The 21,459-nt window shown below is 39.3% G+C and overlaps 1 protein-coding gene across 1 annotated transcript; it reads left to right on the top strand.

Annotated features, from left to right (window-relative positions):
* Positions 1-3,248: 3,248 nt before the first annotated feature.
* Positions 3,249-21,193, top strand: CLEC2A (C-type lectin domain family 2 member A). The gene is made up of 5 exons (XM_047065356.1): positions 3,249-3,303; positions 13,209-13,283; positions 17,173-17,342; positions 19,244-19,347; positions 21,085-21,193. The coding sequence occupies exons 1-5, from the start codon at positions 3,249-3,251 to the stop codon at positions 21,191-21,193; spliced, it is 513 nt and encodes a 170-aa protein (XP_046921312.1).
* The last annotated feature ends 266 nt before the right edge of the window (positions 21,194-21,459 follow it).

Here is a 21,459-nt window from a genome sequence, read left to right as displayed (position 1 = left end):
GAAATCTGTTCGAGAAAACAGAGAGATACAGAGGGCAAGCAGGGGAGGGGCAGAGAGAAAGGGAGACACAGAATCGGAAGCAGGCTCCAGGCTCCAGACTGTCAGCACAGAGCCCGACATGGGGCTCAAACCCATGAACCGTGAGATCGTGACCTGAGCTGAGGTTGGACGCTTAACCAACTGAGCCACCCAGGCACCTCTACATTGCACATTTTGAAACATAATGAGCAAAGTTACATATTTTAGGCTGTGCCCAGTTAGTTTTCATGAGGTTCGGTAAATAATTAATCTCCTTATTTTGTTCCAGGTTCAATATTGAAGGAAGTGGAACGTGTGCCTTCATGCTTCACAAGAGAATAAGCAGTACCAATTGTGATAACACAATGAAATATATATGTGGCAGAGAACCCCGTTGTCCTTAGACAAAGGGTTCCCCAGAATACAGCGAATAAAGTAATGAAAGACAAACTTTTTTATTCATTGTACATTCATGTATATACGTTTTTCTTCTTATCAGACATATGTTTTAAGTTGCTTGGTGAAGTTTTCAATGACTTCTCTTCATTTAAATGGTAATCTAAGAAGTCAAGAAACTACGCTGAGTTTTTACATGACGTTGCTAAGCCACATAAGCTGGTGTGTCTAAGCCTATGGGTACGATGGTGGTCGTGTTCATAACTGATTCAACAGCACGCCTCGGGAACAGATTGGAGGGTAAAGAAAAGGCAGTGAAAGATTCCTCTACGCCTCTGAACTTCAACTACATCTGCCTATAAGAGATAAAACATGAAGCATGGAGTGAGCATTGGGTGTTCCACTCAGCCTCCAGTGGTATGTTAACGCATTTAGAATTTGGAGAGAAGGCCACGGGAGAGGTGTTCAGAGATTAATTAGGGTTTCTGACTTTGCATCACCATCAAAGACCAAATCCCCTGAAAATGAATTTATACTGAGCCATGTACAATTTTTCACGGTTTCCTAGATCTTTATTCAGATTACTGAGCTGAAGAATTGTATCACACGGATTTGCTGTCGCTGAAACCACGGAAGAAATCGGGCTTTGGGATGTGGGTCGTGGTGAGCAAAACATGAATATTTAGAGAGCAGAATGTGAGGGAAGATGCCCTTGTGACTTGAAGAAATCATGGAAATCTATCTTTCACAAATCTATGGGATTTAGAGCCCAGATCATATGTATTTTTTAAAGTTTATTTTTGAAAGACAGTGCAAGGTTGGGGGGAGGGGCAGGAGAGAGGGAGAGAGAATCCCAAGCAGACTCCTAACTGTGAACACAGAGCCCACCATGGGGCTTGAACCCATGAAACCATGAGATTGTGACCTGAGCTCAAACTGAGAGATGCTTAACTCACTGAGCCACCCAGGTGCCCCTAGATCCCAGATCATATTTAAATAGGAATCTGAGGGGCAGAGGGAGAGGGTCAACATTCTAGTTTTGATTATAAATCTGTGCACATCTTACTATTTTAGTCTATGTTTTCTTTCCTTTTACATTTACAAACGCAATGAGTGATGAAATATTCTCAGAAGAAATTTTCTCAAATTTTTCTTAAACAAATGAGCAAATGAAAGCTTAGATTATTTGTAGGTTCTGTTAAACTACTCAATTGCCTCTGTCAGGCTCAGAGGAGAAAAAGAAACAGTAATTGCAAAGCAAAATGTGAGGTGCTTTAATATATGTGTGTGCAAGGCTGAAAGGGAGCATGTACGGGGAGAAAAGTTGTTCAAGTTCACTGAATGTCTACCATGTCCTTTCTGTGTCCAGTATACTTTATGCCATCTCATTTAATAGCCTTCCAAGCAAAATGAGGAAAGTATGTGTTTCCACAAGACCTATAAAGGAAGCCAATGAAGGGAGTTCATGTAACTTTCCAGTAGTCAAAACAACTAGCAAATTCTGTACCCAAGATTAGAATCAGGTCTTCATGATGCCAAAAATGGCTCTTTCCAAAAGTCCAGAAGGCATGGACCAACCATGCTGAAGGTATTCAAGCCTCCAGCGTGATTAAATAAAACTGAGGGGATGTCTGCTAGGGTCTGTAGATAAGCTTCTCAGTCTTACAGGAATGAACACAGGAATGGCTCTGCACAGAGAGCTGAGACAGGCACACATTTTGGTTGTCATAATTGGGCAAATTTATATAACAAATCCAGAGAAACATACTGACTCTAACCAGTAAGTGGATCAGTGCTCCAACCAGTGAATGACTTCAAGGTATAAATTTTTAAAAACATAATACAGCTTCATACGCAAAATCTTCGAGGAATATATAGTTCTATTTTAGTTCATACATATGCTATAATTCATAAGTAGGTTTTAAAGTGATACACGTACCAGAATATGTGTGTGTGTGTGTGTGTGTGTGTGTGTGTCTATGGATGGATGGATGGGTAGATAGAAATAGATGATAGATAGATAGATAGATAGATAGATAGATAATGGATAGATAGATAATAGATGGATAGATAATGGATAGATAGATAGAAATAGATGATAAATGATAAAGAGAAAGAAAGAAAGAAAGAAAAGAAAGAAAAAAAGAAAGAAAGAAAAAGAAAGAAAGAAAGAAAGAAAGATGCCAGGCATAATGCCAGGCAATGATTATTGTAAGCATTCTCCATGTATAACCTCATTTGATCACTGTAACATTCCTACAGGTAAGTAGAATTTTGCTCTCAATTTTACAGAAGGGAGAGCTGAGCATCGGAGTTTAAATAGCTTTCTAAATGTCACACAAGTAATAACTGCATTTGAACCCATATAGACTGAATAATGTGTGTGTGTAGGTAATTACTATTAATGATTTGGCTTTCTATAAAGATGAGAAATGAGATAATTCCAAGAAAGAAATATAGAGTGCTATAAGGCGATGGATATTATTTTCCATCTTTCCATATTATTTTCCATATTATTTTCCATGTGTTCCACTCAATATGCCACATAGGATATTTTTATTCTTTAAGGACAAAAATATTTTGCCAATTTCATGACACTCCTTTGCTTATTATGGATGAGTCAACTACCCACTTATCCCAATGAATCTATTTTTATCTCTGGTCTGAACTGGTTTGACAGTTTACTCATACCACTTCTCCTTGGTTCAAATGAGCATTGCCAATTTTTCCACTACAGTTGGACGTAAAAGCCTGCTGATTCTTTTTCTTTGTTAGCGATGTATGGAGGTAGCCTTCTAGTTCTCTCCTGTTGATCTGGATCAATCACAGACGCCATGATCACCCCAGAGCTGCGTGATGCGAGGCATGGTAACCGGATATGCAGGAAAAGTAAGTTTCCTTGGGTGACGGAGAATGAAGGGAAAATCAATAAAAAACAAAATATAGGACAGTCTAAAAATGCCGAACTCTTTCCTAAGGGAGGAAAACTACTCAAGTTTATGAGGTAGAGGAAGCAGCTCTGTAAAGTAATGCAAGATTGGGGAGAATGTGTGGAGTTTTGTATCTGTAAGAGAGTGAGCATAAGCTTGTGAGAATGAAAATATTTGGGGTGAATTTTATGGTGTGTGCATTATATGCCAATAAAAAAGGTTTTTTTCAAATGTACTCTTACAACAGAGAAAAGTTATTTGCCCAATCCTGTAATGGAGATTGCATTCACTCTCTCAACTAGCACAGACCACAGATGGATTGAAGTAGCTGATGTCTTGCTAAAGTGAGTGAAGATATTTCTAAATGTTTCTGCTTGGGTCAGGTGGATTTTCAGAATCGTTCAGTGTCCAGTGTCTTTATTGTTTCCCCAACATCATCTTGATAAAAGTTGAGAAAATCTGGAAGATGGCTTGAAGATACTTATTAGGGCTGAAAAGGGCTTTTGAAGTGTAAGGATTGACTAAGCCTAAAAATTATGCTAATTTTAACTGGATTGAAATGCAAACAGGCAAACTAACAAATGACAATGAGCCACAATGAAACGAAACAAAACGCCACCATTCACGACAATTGATAGGGTTTCTGTTAGACAACATGAGTGAACCGTTTTTGCCAAATTACATGATCGGAATAGGAAACCTTTCAAAACTTCATGAAAAAGACAATGAAGAGAAACAAATCATTTCTGCAGTTTACCGGTATGAATTCCGATAGCAGCTATCCAGCGAGTCTCTTAATAAACAAATCTAGTAATCTTAAAAGTGGAGGAGACTTCAGTAGTCACTTAATAAAACTTCTCACTTCGTGTGACATTTCTAGCTACAACATTTCTAGCAGAAATTTCTACGCCAGAATACTTGTAGTGATAACATCTCTATCTTGCAAAGCGGTCTGTTTCAATTCTGAGCAATTTTAATTAGAAGTGTCTTTAGCAAATGCAATGTGTTATTCACTTAAAGGCAGGTCAAAGGCTAAGTTTTATTTTGTTTTTTACCACAATAAAATAAATTCAGTCTTTTCTTTTCAGCATGGCTTTTGAGCACTCATCACGCACACTCGGGAGTCCTGGGTGATTTCTTGAGCACCAGAAAATGTAATAATTGTCCGAAGGCCAGAAGGAAGGAAGCAAAAGCAGAAATCCAAAACTTGCCTTGAACATATTTTCTTTTTTGTAGCCTCTGTACACGCTGCTGTATCTCCCAAATGCAAGCCCTGAGCCTTATCACTCTTAGCATTCGTGCACACTCATGCACACACACAACGCTCACATGTATAAACTAGCCTTAGACCTCCAAAGGGCTTTCTAGCAGTCCCTTATGTTGATTTCCCAAATCTCTGTCTTTCCCCTACCTCCGAACTTTCCTCAGTTATTTTTTTGAGGGTGAAAGCAGATACCTGCGGATTGCCATTGTCTCTCCACTAAGGAATTTGTTCAAGAACGGATTGCTAATAGAAGGACTGATTTTTCTTATCAGATAGAATTTGTGTCCTTGTGACACTGAATAATTCTCTTTGATATCGTTGAAAACTAACACAACTGGGGCGCCTGGGTGGCTCAGCCAGTTAATCGTCAGATTAACTTGATTTCGGCTCAGGTCATGTCTCACGGTTCCTGAGTTGGAGCTCCGCGTTGGGCTCTGCACTGACCCTGTGGAGTCTGCTTGGGATTCCCCACCCGCCCTCTCTCTCAAAATAAATTTAATAAAAAAGAGAGAAAGAAAAATAGTGGGACACGTGGATGGCTTAGCTGGTCAAGCGTCCGACTTCGGCTCAGGTCATGATCTCAAGGTTAGTGAGTTTCAGGTCACTGTGCTGACAACCCAGAGCCTAGAACTTGCTTCAGATTCTGCGTCTCCCTCTCTCTCTGCCCCTCCCCCGCTCACACTTTGTCTCTCTCTCTCTCTCTCTCAAAAATAAGCATTAAAAAAGAAAAATAGCACAACAATAAATGTAAGTGATAAGTAGAAAGTTTAGGGGCGTGGTATACAGAGGAGTCCCAGAAAGAGTGAAGTATAAAGGGACGGGGTTATTTTTAGTAGTAGCAGAAGAAAAAGTATCATAACAGAAGAAACCTATGCTCCTCAAATTGGAAAAAGCATGCACAGTGATGAGCAGAAAGATTAAAAGGATGTTTTTGGTAATCTGACAACTGCTGCTGAATTGCAAAACATCAAGTACAAAGAGGAAATCTTGGAAGCCTTCAAAGAGAAGGAAAACACACAAACCGGATGAACCCCAAGAAACCGAAAATCCTCCTCTGGATGGTAAGTTTCTCATCAGCGACAGCAGCTGCGTAAAGAGAATAGTGCAACTTCTTCACGTGCATAAAGGGGTTTTCATTCAGGTTTTTCACCCAGTCTAGCAGATGTCTGAGCAAATTTGCAGATGTAAAAATTTTAAAATGATCGCGACGCGTCTCCCGAAATGAATTCACAGGAAACAAAATCAAACAAAAAAAATAAAAAAGAAGTAGGGCACAAGAACAATTAAAAAGCCAGAGGACCGAAAATACTAAGTACAAATAAGTGATTTTTTTTATAGTACTGCAATGACCTCGGATGAAATCATTAATCTCTCTGAGCATCAGTGTCTGCATTTATAAAATAAGGATAATTCATCTTGTCTCACGGACGTTGTTATGAGGAATGAGTCAGGTTTTCCGTGAAGAGTATCTAGTTCATTGCCCGATAAGTGTTCAGTGCTTAGGAAAAGGTAACTCTGCGTATATATACACACTTATGCATATCTGGCCTTACACACAGATGGATGAAGCAAGACACTGAAATCTTAAGCACTCTCCCATGCTACCTTCATATCCCTGATTATCTTCTAGTTAGTGATCTTTAACATAGATATGGCACATGTAGAAGGGATGCTCTCCCAATGGCCATGTGAAGCTAACAAAAAGACTGTTAATATGTAATTGGCTAGACTCTGAATTCAGAGAAAACATACATTGAAACATAATTCATTGTTAACATGAATTAACAGCCGAAGTTTTGTTTTCCCTCATTCTTGCATGTCCGTACCTGGACGAGATTTCTGCAGTTTGCTGTCCTCATCTTCTTCCAGTAACCTCACCAGAATCCTTCATATCTTAACTCTTTCCATCGTGCAGCAATAGGAATCCTTCTCCTCTTTACCCTCGTTAAACAGATCTGTGACCATACAAAGCTGACTGATTTATTTGGCCAAATGTATTACATTTTATTTATTTATTTTTTTGTAACACTGATGTCCAGCGATCTAAAATTCAGAATCATTTTGAAAATTCTGTCAGTGTTTGCTTCCTATATTTTGGATATCTGGTGTCTGGAATGTATATGTTTATAATTTGGTTAGATTGCGTTTTAAAATGGTACCCTTGCAGGCTAGCCAGGAACCTTATTATATTAATTCCTCTATTTCCTTTCCTCACAAACCCCATGGATTGGGATTATAATGTAAAAAGATGGCCTTCTCCAAGTACTGCTTTTTTCATAGCCTTTAAGGTTGAATTCTGGACCAGAGAAGATTTTCTGTGAGGTAGAAACAGAAAGGGGCTGCCGACAGTAGTCTGTTGTGTTTATAACTCACAGTTTTGCACTCCAAGGTCATGATGTCTCCTCAAATTAAAACATTGGCCTTCAGGGGCGCCTGGGTGGCTCGGTCGGTTGAGCATCCGACTTCGGCTCAGGTCATGATCTCACAGTCCGTGAGTTCGAGCCCCGTGTCGGGCTCTGTGCTGACAGCTCAGAGCCTGGAGCCTGTTTTGGATTCTGTGTCTCCCTCTCTCTCTCTGCTCCTCCCCTTTTCATGCTCTGTCTCTCTCTGTCTCAAAAATAAATAATGTAAAAAAAAATTAAAAAAAAAATTGGCCTTCAGTCATGATACTATATGAGGTCACTGATGCCTGGAGAACATGTAAAATAGCTGGGGACCTGAAAAAGGTAACCCCTCTAAAACGCAATAACTCCTAGAATATTCCAAGAAGAAAAATCGAAGAGTTATTATGAGAATTAAAACATAATAAAAACACTCAACAAGATTAGAAAAACCAAGTGGAAATATTAAGCATGGAAATATATTTGAAATAAAGGACATTTTGTAGAGTTGATCAGTAGAATTGATGCCATTAAGAATGAATTAGTCTAAAACACAGTAGAAAAGAAAACGAAATGGAAAATACAAAAGAAAAGCTGAGCGATATGAAATGCAAGTAGAAATGCCAACTCAAGAGAGTAAGAGAAGGAGGATCTGAGAAGGAGAGAGAGATGGAGAGAGAGACACACACACATAGAGAGAGAGAGAGAGATGAAATGGAGGATAAATTAAAGAAAGCCAAACACAGAATTATGGGGTGCCTGGATGGCTCAGTTGGTTAAGCATCCATTCGGCTCAGGTCATGATCTCACTGTTTGTAGGTTTGAGCCCCACGTCGGGCTCTGTGCTGACAACTCAGAGCCTAGAGCCTCCTTCAGATTCTGTGTCTCCCTCTCTCTCTGTTCTTCCCCTACTTTCACTGCCTCTGTCTCTCAAAAACATGAATAAAGGTAGGGGCGCCTGGGTGGCGCAGTCCGTTAAGCGTCCGACTTCAGCCAGGTCACGATCTCGCGGTCCTTGAGTTCGAGCCCCCCGTCAGGCTCTGGGCTGATGGCTCGGAGCCTGGAGCCTGTTTCCGATTCTGTGTCTCCCTCTCTCTCTGACCCTCCCCCGTTCATGCTCTGTCTCTCTCTGTCCCAAAAATAAATAAAAAACGTTGAAAAAAAACAAAATTAAAAAAAAATAAAAAAAAAAACATGAATAAAGGTTAAAAAATAACAAAAAAGAGAGAGCCAAACACAAAATTAAAATTGGCATTAGGGGGTGCCTGGATGGCTCAGGCAGTTAAGCATCTGACTCTTGATTTCAGCTCAGGTCATGATCTTACAGTTCGTGGGTTCAAGCCCAGAGTCAGACTCTACACAGACAGCACCGAGCTGCCTGGGATTCTCTCTCTCCCTCCCTCTCTACCCCATCCCCTGCTCTCTCTATCTCTCTCTCACAAATAAATAAACATTTAAAAACCATAAATATGAAAATTTAATGAAATATTTTGAAAATGATTCATCAGTTGTTACAGGTTGAATTCTGCCCCCCACAAACTCATAGGTTGGCGTCCAAACCCCCAGTATCTCAGACTGTGATCTCATTTGGAGATCGAGTCTTTATTAAATTAAAATGAAGTCAGTGGGGGTGGACCCCAACCCATTATGACTGATGTCCTTATTCAAAGGGGAAATTTGGAGATAGACTCACATACAGGGATAATGCCCTATCAACATAGTGATAACTATAAGCCAAAAAAAAAAAAAAAAAAAAAGCCTAGAACAGATCCTTTCCTTACAGCCCCCACAAAGAACCAACCCCACCAACACCTTAGTTTCAGACTTCCAGCCTCCAGAAATGAGACACAATAAATATCTGTTGTTTAAGCCACCCAGTCTGTGGTGCCTCATTAGGGCAGTCCTAACAAAGTGAAATACCCATGCATTTATCAACTTAGATAACAGAGAATCAATAGATTTGGGGGAGAGATAAAATGCCAAAACGAAACGTGAAAAAAGAAATAATTAAAGTAAATGTGGAAAGGGCACCTGTGTACCTGGGTTGAGCAACCAACTCTTAAATTCGGCTCAGGTCGTGGTCTCACGGTGCGTGAGATGAGCCCCGCTTCCGGCCCTCGCTGGCAGCACGGAGCCTGCTTGGGATTTTCTCTCTCTGTCTCTGCTCATCCTCCACTTGTGCTCTTTCTCTCTCTTTCTCTCAGAAATAAATAAATAAGCAGTTTTTTAAAAAGACACCTTTCCCCTTTTACTGTGATCATGAAACTGAAGGAAACCAGAATGCGTATCCCCAAATATGTCTCTTTGACATAAAAAATATTCTGCACCGAAAGCAATCAGGAAGCAATGAACACGGAAGAAACTCACCCTACTCCACCTTTTCCACCTAAAGATATAAATTCTCCTTTCACTACACCAATTCTTATTAGCCCCTGGAAAGCAAACCGTACTCCATTAGCTTCCCACAGAGCGCCACCTTTGGAAGAAGACTAAACCTGCTTTTCCTTCTGCTGTTACTTCTCTCCAAAAGTATTGTTCTTTGTGGAAGATGCTAAGTAGGCTGGCTTTCTAAAATCCCCTTGGATTTCCTCTTCGTTTTGGCTTCTCCCATGTGATGGGTCAGTACCTTGTTTTTCCCGTATTAATCTTTTTGTTGAAAAGCCCAGCCGAGGGGTGCCTGGGTGGCTCAGTGGGTGAAACCTCCGAGCCTGGAGCCTGCTTCCGATTCTGTGTCCCCTTCTCTCTCCGCCCCGCCCCCACGTGTGCTCTGGCTCTCTCTGGCTCTCAAAAATAAATAAATGTAAAAAAAATTTTTTTAATAAAAATAAAAAAAATAAATAAATAGCTTTCATTCTTTTTATGCCACTGTTTTCCAGAGTGGCTGTGCCAGCTTGCATTCCCGCCAACCCCGTGAGAGGGGTCCCCTTCCTCTGCATCCTCGCCAACACCTGCGGTTTCCTGTGTGATTCATTTTAGCACGTTCTGACAGAGTGAGGTGATATCTCATTGCAGTTTTGATTTGCATTCCCCTGGGGATCATTGATGTTGAGCATCTTTTCATGTGTCCGTTTGCCATCTGGACGTCTTCTTTGGGAAAATGTCTATTCATGTCTTCTGCCCATTTTTAAAATGGATTATTAGGGTTTTTTTTGGGGGGGAGGTTGAGTTATATAAGTTCTTTATATATTTTGGAAGCATTTAGTCTACTTACATTCAAAATAATTGTTGATAGATATGTATTTATTGCCATTTTATTACTTGTTTTGTAATTGTTTCTAGAGATTTTTTCTGATCCTTTCTTGTCTTTGTCACTTTTGGTCTCTCCTTTGCATTTAAAGAGTCCACTTTAGTATTTCTTGCAGGGCTGGCTTGTGGTCATGAACTCCTTTAGTTTTTGTGTATCTGGGAAATCCTTATCTCTCCTATTCCAAATGATAGCCTTGCTGGATAGAGTATTCTTGGCTGCAGATTTTTCCTAGTCAGCATGTGGAACGTATCATGCCCTTCCTTTCTGGCTTCCAAGTTTCTCCTGGAGAGATCTGAATCTAGCCTTAAGGTTCTTCCCTTGTAAGTTAAGGACTTCTTTTGTCTTGGTGCTTTTAAGATTTTTTTCTTTGCACTGTATTTTGCAAGTTTAATTACAATGGGCTTTGTTGTTGGCCTGCTTTTGTTAATTTTGATGGGATTTCTCTGTGCCTCCTAGATCTGGATGTCTGTTTCCTTCCCCAGATTAAGGAAGTTTTTAGCTGTTATCTCTTCAAATAAGTTTTATGCCATCTGTTCTTTCTTCTCTGGGACTCCTATAATACAAATGATATTACTTTTGATGGAGTCACTGAGTTCTCTAAGCCTATTCTCATTTTCCATAATTCTCTTTCTCGCTATTGTTCAACTTCATTATTTTCCATTATTTTGTCTTCTAGGTCACTAATTCAGTCCTCTGCTTCTTCCAGCCTGCTGTTCATTGAATCAAGCCTGTGTCCAATCTTGCGTATTGCACTCTTCATCTCTGATACTTTTTTGACTCTTTGATTTCTGTGGCAAGGGTCCCACTGATGTCTTCCTTTTTTTTTTCTTCTCAAATCCAGTTGAATATTGTTATAGTTGTTGCTTTTAATTCTGTAACAAGCATGTTACTTATATCTGTTTCACTTAGATGTCTGGCAGTGGCCTTACCTTGTTCTTTCATTTGGCATTTTGTCTAAGTCTCTGCTTTCTTCTTTGTGTTCGAAAAGCCAGTCATGTCTCCTGCTCCTCAAAGTAGTGGCTTTATGAAGAAGGAGTCATGTAATGTTCAGGGCCTGATGCTTCAGGGAGGATCCCTGGTTTGTGCCGCATGTGCTCTGCTGTTGTGTTTTGCAGCGGCTCTCCTTGCCTACTGTGGGCAGTGTTTGGTCGCTGGCCTGAATGTGGTGAGTTTTAACTATGTGTGCTCTAGTCTGCTGTGAAATGAGACCTGTCACCACCCGCACCAGAACGGAGGCCCTGCAGAACTCTCTGGTCAGGAGATGTGGTCTGGGCAGGCATTTGTGCTGATCTTCTATAGGAGGGGACCAGTGCCCTGGGACTGATGTAAGCATGACTAGGAAGGGCAGTCCTGCCAGAGTTCAGGGGTGTGGGACTTGATGTAAATAAGTCAGGTGGACAACGTTGGCATTGGATTGTTTCTTGCAGATGGCTCTGTCTTTATGCTGAGGGGCTGGGGGCATGGGGAGGAGCACACACCTGCATCTTTGTTCCTATGAATGTTGACTCTCAGTAATGAGTTCTGAGAAGTGTAAATAATCTCCCCTTTGTGTGCCCCCGCATTCTTGCAATCACAGTTTCAACATTGTCTTCCTCCAGATTGTCTGCCTGCCTTGTCTCCAGGAGCAGCGCAGTGCCCTCAAGGCTCTATTCCCGCCAAGCCTCTCGACCTTTAAAAACCCAGGCTTTAAGCCCCAATGGTTGCAAGAACTGATGAAATTCAGCCCCTCTCATTTTCCAAGCCAGTGTCTTTGGGGAGATGTTCTCCTTGTGCATTCTCCTGTGTGTTCCCCTCTCTCTCCCTCCCTTTCCTGCGACCAGTACTCCCTCCCCTCCATAGCACCCTCCATCTATTTCTCCCTTAAAACATGTCTTCCCACCTTCTTCAATGTGGCCTCTTCTCTCCCTTTACTCGTGGGGTTTGTTTTGTCATTCTTCAGGTCAACTTCTAAGGTATTTAGGACAATTTGACAGTTTTCTTTTTTGAACTTTTTTTTTTTAACGTTTATTTATTTTTGAGACAGAGACAGACAGAGCATGAACGGGGGAGGGTCAGAGAGAGGGAGACACAGAATCTGAAACAGGCTCCAGACTCTGAGCTGTCAGCACAGAGCCTGACGCGGGGCTTGAACTCCCGGACCGTGAGATCATGACCTGAGCCAAAGTCGGCCACTTAACCGACTGAGCCACCCAGGCGCCCCTAATTTGACAGTTTTCTAGTTGTGCTTGTGAAATGAGAGGAGCCTGTGGCTCTCCCACTTCTGCCACCGTCTTCCTGACTCCCCAAATCCTTTTTCCTGATATTTAAATGCATGTGAGTGAAAAACATTCTTTCCAGATTGTTTCTACATTTGCTAAGTAAGTGTCAGAGAAGATCACTACTAAAAGTATTACTGTTTGTTTTAATCTCTTAACATTTCCATGAATGCCAAATCGCCTCTCTAATTCATTCTGCTCACCACAAATTACTGCTTTTATCTTGACATTTCCTTGCTTAAATGCATTAAATTTCTCCCTACTGCTTACAGAATAAATAAAAACATTTATCTTAATTTTTCTACTGTCATATGATCCTATGACTGTCCTTTCTCTCCTATCTTTGATTTTGTTGATTTATGTTGTCTTTTATAGTCACTTGTCTGATCATAGCCCTTTTGTTGAACCTTGGACTTTCTTGATTACCATCCACCATTCACACTATTTCTACCTTTTGAAATAACCTTGCATTTCCTCCCTCCTTCCACCAAGTCTAAGTGATCTCTCCACTGCTGATGCCCCATCTGAACAGCTACAGCGGTCATTGGCACTTCTCTTCTTTGCACTTTATAAGGTCATTGTATCCTTTATTACTTTAAGATGTAGATGCTTTTAATGAGAGTTTTAAAATTGATTATCATAAAGAGGGATAAATAAATAAATATTCAGGCTAGGTTTCTCTGGACATTTTACAATAGACATTTATTTGTTTTGCAGTTCACAAATTGAAAAAAGGCTGGATGTTACACCTTTGTATGTATCTCTCGCTCATACTGACCATTGCCATACTAGGTGAGTAGCTTAGCTCATAAATTGTCTATGCTTCTCCATGCACGGTAGGGCCAAACATATCTCAGACTTAATCTTGGATTTCTCAGTCCTGGAGTAATAAAAAGTCTTGTAGAGACAAGTCCTCAGATTCCTACCGGTTTGGCAGGTTTTACCACATTCCTTGCCTTTCTCAAAAATGCTCCTGGGGCACCTGGGTGGTTCAGTTAGCTAAGCATCCGACTCTTGGTTTGGGCTCGGGTCATGATCTCATGGTCATGAGACTGAGCCCCACACCAGGCTCGGCTTTGACAGCCTGGAGCCTGTTTGGGATTCTCTCTTTCCATCTCTCTCTCTCTCCCCCTCCCCTCCTCTCAAAATAAAGAAACTTAAAAAAAATACTGTTGAGTCTTTTCTTCGTGCTATCCATTCTGATTAGGAGAGGTGATATTCCATTGTGGTTTTGATTTACATTTCTCTGATGATTAGTGATGTTGAGCATTTTGTCACATGTCAGTTAGCCATCTGCACATCTTCCCTGGAAAAAATGTCTATTTAGGTCCCCTGTTTATTTTTAAATTGGATTATTTGGCTTTTTTTGGTGTTATGAGTTATTCCTATATTTTGGATATTAACTCCTTATTGGATATATCATTTGTAAGTGAATAAATAAAGAAGACGTGGCGTATATACATAATGGGATATTATTCAGCCATAAAAAGAATGAAATCTCCCCATGATGATGACAAGGATGGACTTAGAGGGTATTATGAGAAGTGAAGGAGGCCAGAGAAAGACAAATACCGTATTATTTCACTTATATGCAGAATCTAAAAAATAAAATAAGCAAACAAAAACAGACACAAACTCAAAAAATACCGAGAACAGCCTAGTGGTTGCTTGCCAGATGGAGGGAGTTCGAGGAATGAGCAAATACGTGAAGGGTATTAAGAGGTACAGACTTCTTAGTTATAAAATAAATAATCATGCAGATTAAAAGTACAGCATAGGGAATATAGTGAAGAATATCATAATAACTTGGAAGGTGACCAATGATAACTGCATTTTTCACACTGAGCATTTTCTAATGTATAAAACTGTCAGATCACTATGTTGTACACCTGAAACTAATATATGACTATACCTTAGCTAAAAAAGTGAATTAAAAAAAATTAAATAGGGTCACCTGGCTGGCTCAGTCAATAGAGCATGGGACTTTTAATCTCAAGGTTATGAATTTGAGCTCCATGTTGGGTGTAGAGATCACTTAAGAAAAAACAAAAAAAACTAAATATTCTAAATGTCACAATACAGTCATCTTAATCTCAAAATACAGTCATCGTCTTGAATTATAGTTCTTAGTCTTTTTTTTTTAACGTTTTATTTATTTTTGAGACAGAGAGAGACAGAGCATGAACGGGGGAGGGGCAGAGAGAGAGGGAGACACAAAATTGGAAGCAGGCTCCAGGCTCTGAGCCATCAGCCCAGAGCCCCAGCGGGGCTCGAACTCACGGACCACGAGATCCTGACCTGAGCCGAAGTCGGACGCCCAACCGACTGAGCCACCCAGGCGCCCCTAGTTCTTAGTCTTTGAGTAAGATAATTATAAATTCTCAAATGACCACCAGATAACAACACCAATAGTCATGTTCTTTTCCCCATGTTTGTTTGTTTTTTATTTTTTAAAATTTACATCCAAATTAGTTAGCATATAGTGCAACCGTGATTTCAGGAGTAGATTCCTCAGTGCCCCTTACCCATTTAGCCCATCCCCCCTCCCACAACCCCTCCAGCAGCCCTCAGTTTGTTCTCCAGATTTATGAGTCTCTTCTGTTTTGTCCCCCTCCCTGTTTTTATATTACTTTCGTTTCCCTTCCCTTATGTTCCCTGATTTGTCTCTTAAAGTCCTCATAATAGTCCTGTTTGTTTTAATTGAGAGTACTTTGTGCAAGTTAAAGAACCAATTTTAGTGACACCTGGGTGGCTCAGTCAGATGAACGTCTGACTTTGTGGTTTCTGCTCAGGTCATGATCTCACGGTTTCATGAGTTTGAGCTCCGCATTGGGTTCTGCACTGACATTGCGGACCCTGCTTGGGATCCTCTCTCTTCCTCTCTCTCTGCCCCTTCCCCACTCATTCTTTCTCTCTCTCAAAATTTTTTGTTTAAAAAAGAACCAATATTACATACACTATGCTTATTATTTTTATTTAATTCTCACAAAGCCATGACATAAGTATAATTATGAAATCCGTTTACAGGCACAGAAATAGAAGCCAGAGTGAATAAGCTGCCTCTCACAAATGACAAATTCCAGAGCCAGAATGGAGACTCTTGTCTGTCTGGTTCTAATTCCTGATATTTTAACCACCAGGCAATATTGTCTTTATAACTTCAGTATTTCTTTGCTCTGATTTCTTTTGGATCAAGATTAAGTTATGTTACTAACAGTTGTTTTAGGAAATATTTATGATGTAAAAAAAAATGTCATAATGGCACAAGTGATTTGTTGCAAGATTTTCTCTGTTGGAGCAGCTTTGTGAAAATGAAGATTTTCACAATTTTCTTCTGGACACTGTTGGTTCGTTTTGTGAAAATAAGTCAAAGGTAGACTTTTAAATTCCTGAGCAGTGACTTAATAGTCTCAGGACTTGATTTTCCATTGTATGCTTTGCTTAATACAGCACTTAATTTAGGACTTAAGTTAAAGTAACACTTAGCACCCTTGGGGCATCTCGTTGGCTCAGTTTGTTGGGCATTCAACTCTTGATTTTGTCTGAGGTCATGATCCCAGGGTCATGGGATCAAGCCCTGCATTGGACTCTGCTGATTGTGGGGCCTGCTTAACTTTCTCTCTCTCTCCCTCTGTCCCTCTCCCCTGCTCACACTTTCTCTCTCTCTAAAATAAAAACATAAAAAAACCAGTAACACTTAGCACTCTTTATTCTTGTTTTCTTTGTCATTCACAAGAGTACTGATATTCTTTTTTTGTATAGCTTTCTGTCACTATTAGAGTCCTGGGAGTGCAACGTTACTGGTATTTATTTATCTGACAGTTAATATATTTATAGAGAAGTGTTTCTATAAGAAGTCTTTACATTCATTCATTAATTATTTAAAAAAATTAAAACACAATATATTTCATTACCTATCTGTGGTAGCCTGAATCTGCCTCTAAGTATTACAAAAAAAAAAAAAAATTCATGGCAAAGTGAGGAGAGAAGGCTTTGGATTTGGCCTGACATTTAAACATTTACTTGGTTCTTTGCCAGTTACATTAACTTATTCAACCATTTGGAGGGCAGGGACTTTATCCTTTACTGATTACTCATCACTTAACTAAAACCTTGAAACATAAAATTCTCAAAACATTCTGTACAGAAATAAATTCACCATTATTCCAGCTTCTTTGGCACTGAATATTGGTGAAGGAGAAAAAATTTTTACTAACTCATATTTCAGTGATTTGTTGTCATTTATGGTGAGTTTTACTTCCCTGTCTTGGATGTCCTTTTATGTCTAGGACCATTCATTTCTGTAAGGAAAGACAAGCCTTCCTTTATTACCCTGGTCCGTGAGACCGAAATGGTATTCATGTCTCTAGGTCTCTGTCGAGTGCTAAATTTTATGCATTATTTTGGGAGGACGTCAATATAGACTATGAGAGGCTGGTAGTTCTGTTCTTCAGAGCAGAAGCCAGGGAAATCAGATGAACTATGGACTGCTCAATCCTTGAATGGTTTTCTTTACAGACAGCAAGGACTGAATTCATCCATCATTCCATGAGTGAATTTAATTTTAGAGACTGCAAACTGTGGGGGTAAAAGTGAAACTGATTCATCAGAATGAATAGAAACTCTCTTTAACTTATTTTTTGATTCTTTCTTTCTTTCTTTCTTTCTTTCTTTCTTGTAGCAACAAAACTTTCAAAGTGTTCCCGAACTATGGCATGTGAGGATGAATGGATTGGATTAAGAAAAAAGTGTTTCTATTTTTCCAGTGATACCAAAAATTGGACAGCCAGCAAAAGATTCTGCAGTTCACAGGGATCAGAACTTGCTCATATTGATACACGAGAGGATATGGTAAGAAAAGGAGAAATTTCTCAATCGTTTCAGTGCTTAAGTGTTACTAAGAATTAAAATGATAAAAGTGAATACTCTATGATGATATATACCAGACAGTGTTCTAAGCACTATAACTATAAAAACTCATGCGATCTTCAATCCTGGTCTATGAAGTAAATATGTAAGTGCCCCTATTTTAAAGATGAAGAAAGTGAGGCACAGAGATGTTGTGTAACATAACCTTTGTCACAGAGCCATAACTTGGTGAACTGGGATTTGAACCCACACAAATTAGCTAGTCATGCTAGGTCCTTAATGCATATTGTTTATATAGCTAAATGTCTTTATTTAATGTTTTTAGATTATTAAATAGATTGTTTTAATACTTTTACATTTTGATTCTGCCGAGAATAGCCTGGAAAAATTAAAACAATAAAAAAGATATGGCTCTTGGAATTGAGGATAAGGATCTGAAGGAAATAGCACAATTTGAAGGAAATGAGACAATGAATAGAAGTGAAAGAGGGCAAAGGAAGGGAAACTTGGGCTGCACGAGCACTGAGTGAGGGAAAGGGTTTGTTTATAAAGAAAGTTGACTAATGGGTTTGTGGTCCAATACCAAGGAGCCAAGAGAAGAGAAACTAAATCCATCACTCAATATATTTTGTTGCAATAAATCATATTCATCCAGAAGTTAGTCTGATTTCTGATTATATGAGAAAGCATACAATAGCAATAATATTCTTATTCTGGTATCTACTCAAAGGACAGTTGACCCTTGAACAACACAGGTTTGAACTATACAGGTCCACTTACATGCAAATTATTTTCAGTCATTACAGTAGGGCACTTAAAGTGTATTTTCTCTTCCTTATGATTTTTTAAAAAACAGTTCCTTTCTTTAGTTTGTTATTAAAAAAATTACATAATATATATAGCATATGAAATGTGTCAGTTGTTTCCATTAGCAGCAAGACTTTCTGTCAAAGGTAGGCCATTAGCAGTTAAGTTTGGGGGGAATCAAGAGTTATACTTGGGGGTGCCTAGGTGGCTCAGTCAGCTGAGCAACAGTCTCTTGATTTCAGCTCAGGTCAGGATCCCAGGGTCATGAGATCAAGCCATGCATTGGGCTCTGTGCTGAACATAGAGCCTGCTTAAGATTCTCTCTCTTTCTCTCTCTCCCTCTGGCCCTTCCCTGCTCATGCTCTATCTCTAAAATTAAACAAATAAATACATAAATATGTAAAATTGAAAAAAGAGTTACACTTGGATTCTCAAGTGCATGGTGCCGTTGTTCAAGGATCAACTGTAGTTTATGACTGAGTTTTCCCATTTTTACAGTACTTATACTCTCCATTAAACTCTTTCCCCCTGAAATCCCTCCTCTGGTTTTTAAGAAAGGACCTGTGGACAAAACAAAATAGAAGCATTAGTTCTCTGTCACCCTTACAGAACATTCTGTGCCGGTTCCTACAGAAAGTGCTCACCTCCCAATTTTGTTATCCAAACAGACATAACATCATATCAGTTTATGGGCTTTGTCATTCACTCTGGAGCTAAAACGTACTGGTGGTCTATGCGTTCAAACTTGAAAGAAAGGAATTAAAATATGTTTTCCTCCTCAATAATGAGAAATAGAAATCACCCCTAAAGATGACCCAAGAGAGTGTAGATCAGAGGATTTCAATGACTTTGTGGAAGTCACTCTATTGCTTACAAACATATAGGAAGTACAAGAGGAAAGTGAAAATCTTGCTGATAAAACTAACCTCAATATCCCTACCTGTTGCTATAAAAGCAGGAGGGCATGTAGATTAGGAGGCCAATCATGAAAGATGGGATAGTGGGGGTGAGAAGCATGTTCAGCAATATGCTCGAAAATATTCAGCAGCAGATAATGCCCTGACTTTTTGTGAAAGGATTTTTTGAGGAAGCATGCAGGAACTTCTATGCACTGGATCGGATTGAACAGAAAACAAGGAGAGTCTTGGAAGTGGACCAATGGCACCATATTCAATCCTTGGTGAGTTTCCAATTTAGTAGGAAAGGTTTTATGGCGGTGTTGTATACAAATTTAGATCATTTTAAGTTGTATTATTACAAAGAAATCTTTCTATCTGTTACGTGCAACTGCCTTCGTTAGTGTCCACCCTGTAACATGTGCCCTTTCACATTGAAACATACCTTAGAGCAATCCATATCTCTTCCGCCTTGTTAAATGACACACAGTGAGGGGAGCCTGGTGGCTCATCAGCTAAACATCCAACTTTGGCTCGGGTCATGATCTCATGGTTTGTGGTTTAAGCCTCCCGTTGGGCTCTGTGCTGACAGGTCAGAGCTGGGAGCCTGCTAAGGATTCTGTGTCTCCTTCTCTCTCTGGTCCTCCCCTGCTCATTTTCTATCTCTTTCTATCTGAAAAATAAATAAACATTAAAAAGTAAATAAATAAATGACACAGTGAATTTTTTTGTTATTTTATTTTATTTTATTTTACTTGTATTGCCAGAGTCTTGCTAATAAACACTTCTCTTGATAATGCAAATTCAACTCATTTGCAAATTCTATTTTTTTTTTTAACGTTTATTTATTTTTGAGACAGAGAGAGACAGAGCATGAACGGGGGAGGGTCAGAAAGAGGGAGACACAGAATCTAAAACAGGCTCCAGGCTCTGAGCTGTCAGCGCAGAGCCCGACACGGGGCTTGAACTCACGAACCGTGAGATCATGACCTGCGCTGAAGCCGGATGCTCAACCGACTGAGCCACCCAGGCGCCCCAGCTCGTTTGCAAATTCTAAACCAAACCACAGGTATTACTTGCACCTTTTGAGAACTAATTGTATTTATACAAGATCTCTTTGTTTTAAAGAATTAGTGATCACATAGTTGTCTTTAACTTTCCATATGCCCATCATAAACAATATTATTTAGTTGGGTAACCATTATTGAGTGAATGTTGCTTTCTTACTTATGTACTATTGCCCCTGGAAACAAGGGCTGTGTGACTCTTCTCTTGTAGCCATGTACTCCTGCCTTAGCATTTCATTAAGTTCTAGATAAACAATGGAATGAATTAAATACTAAAATATGTGAGACGTGACAAATTACACTTACTACAGAAAATGGAAAAATCGATCATCAGCAGAGCAAATTAATAGAAACGATTGCAATTAGTCTCTTTGGGTTCTATCTCAGTATGTGTCAAACGCATCAAATGAATATAAAACTTATTCCTTACCTTCAAAAAGGAACATCAGCTAAAAATATGCCAAGAAAATACTTTAAGAAAAAGACTCTAGAGATCTTTGGATTTAGCAAACACAGTCTCTCCTGATAGATGGATAGAAATAGACATAGATAGATAAATGCAGATAGATATAGATATGGATATAGATATAGATATATATGATATAGATATAGATATATAGATGATATAGATACAGATAGATAAATGTAGGTAGATATAGACTTATATCTACATCTATGGCTTATCCATGTCTATCTATATCTATATGTATATCTGCCTTTCTACTTATTATCTTAAATAAGGTTATAGTTTATACTAATAATCATAATAATTAAGTATCTACCTTCAGTCTTCTATTCCTTTAATGTAGCAGATATTTTTGTATAGCATATAGTGATGGGTGAGTACAGAGCTGAATGTTTTGTATAAAATGTTCCGGATCACTTGAATCTTAATTTGATTTTTGATTACAGCTGTCAGTGGTTCCCAAACTAATTGCAATTATTCCTTTTCAGGTTTGAAATTAGTGGGAATGGATCCTTTGCATTTCTGAATGCTGACGGAGTCCGTAGTTCTAGGGGATTTATTGATATCAAGTGGATTTGCAGCAAACCTAAGTTTTAATAGAGCAAAGAACTGAAAAATGACTGTGGTACATCTAATGGCTATACCGTGGATTAGGAGATTATAGGGAATGCATTGCAAAGCAGAACACTGCTTTCTGGCCATGCTGAAAACAGCTTATATAGTTAATGTATACCCAGGGGGGACACTACACTTTTCTCATCTAGTTAATGTATATCTAGGGGTTAAGTCCTGCATATGCTCATAAATTCTTTAGACCGTGGTATCACACGGAATATTTTATCCTATCTTAGCTTGTTTTCTGC

Source organism: Lynx rufus, unplaced genomic scaffold, assembly GCF_022079265.1.
Source record: "Lynx rufus isolate CCGP_SWC_20201006 ecotype Redwood Valley unplaced genomic scaffold, mLynRuf1.p SCAF_7, whole genome shotgun sequence".
NCBI classification, from domain to species: Eukaryota; Metazoa; Chordata; class Mammalia; order Carnivora; family Felidae; genus Lynx; species Lynx rufus.
This window is presented reverse-complemented; position numbering and strand designations above follow the sequence as displayed.

Bases quoted from the DNA above. Each gene is read 5' to 3' on its own strand.
- CLEC2A (XM_047065356.1), top strand. From the start codon at position 3,249: ATGATCACCCCAGAGCTGCGTGATGCGAGGCATGGTAACCGGATATGC. The intron at 17,343-19,243 runs GTAAGAAAAGGA...TTTTTGTGAAAG, and splicing joins TTGATACACGAGAGGATATG to GATTTTTTGAGGAAGCATGC. The intron at 19,348-21,084 runs GTGAGTTTCCAA...ATTCCTTTTCAG, and splicing joins GGCACCATATTCAATCCTTG to GTTTGAAATTAGTGGGAATG.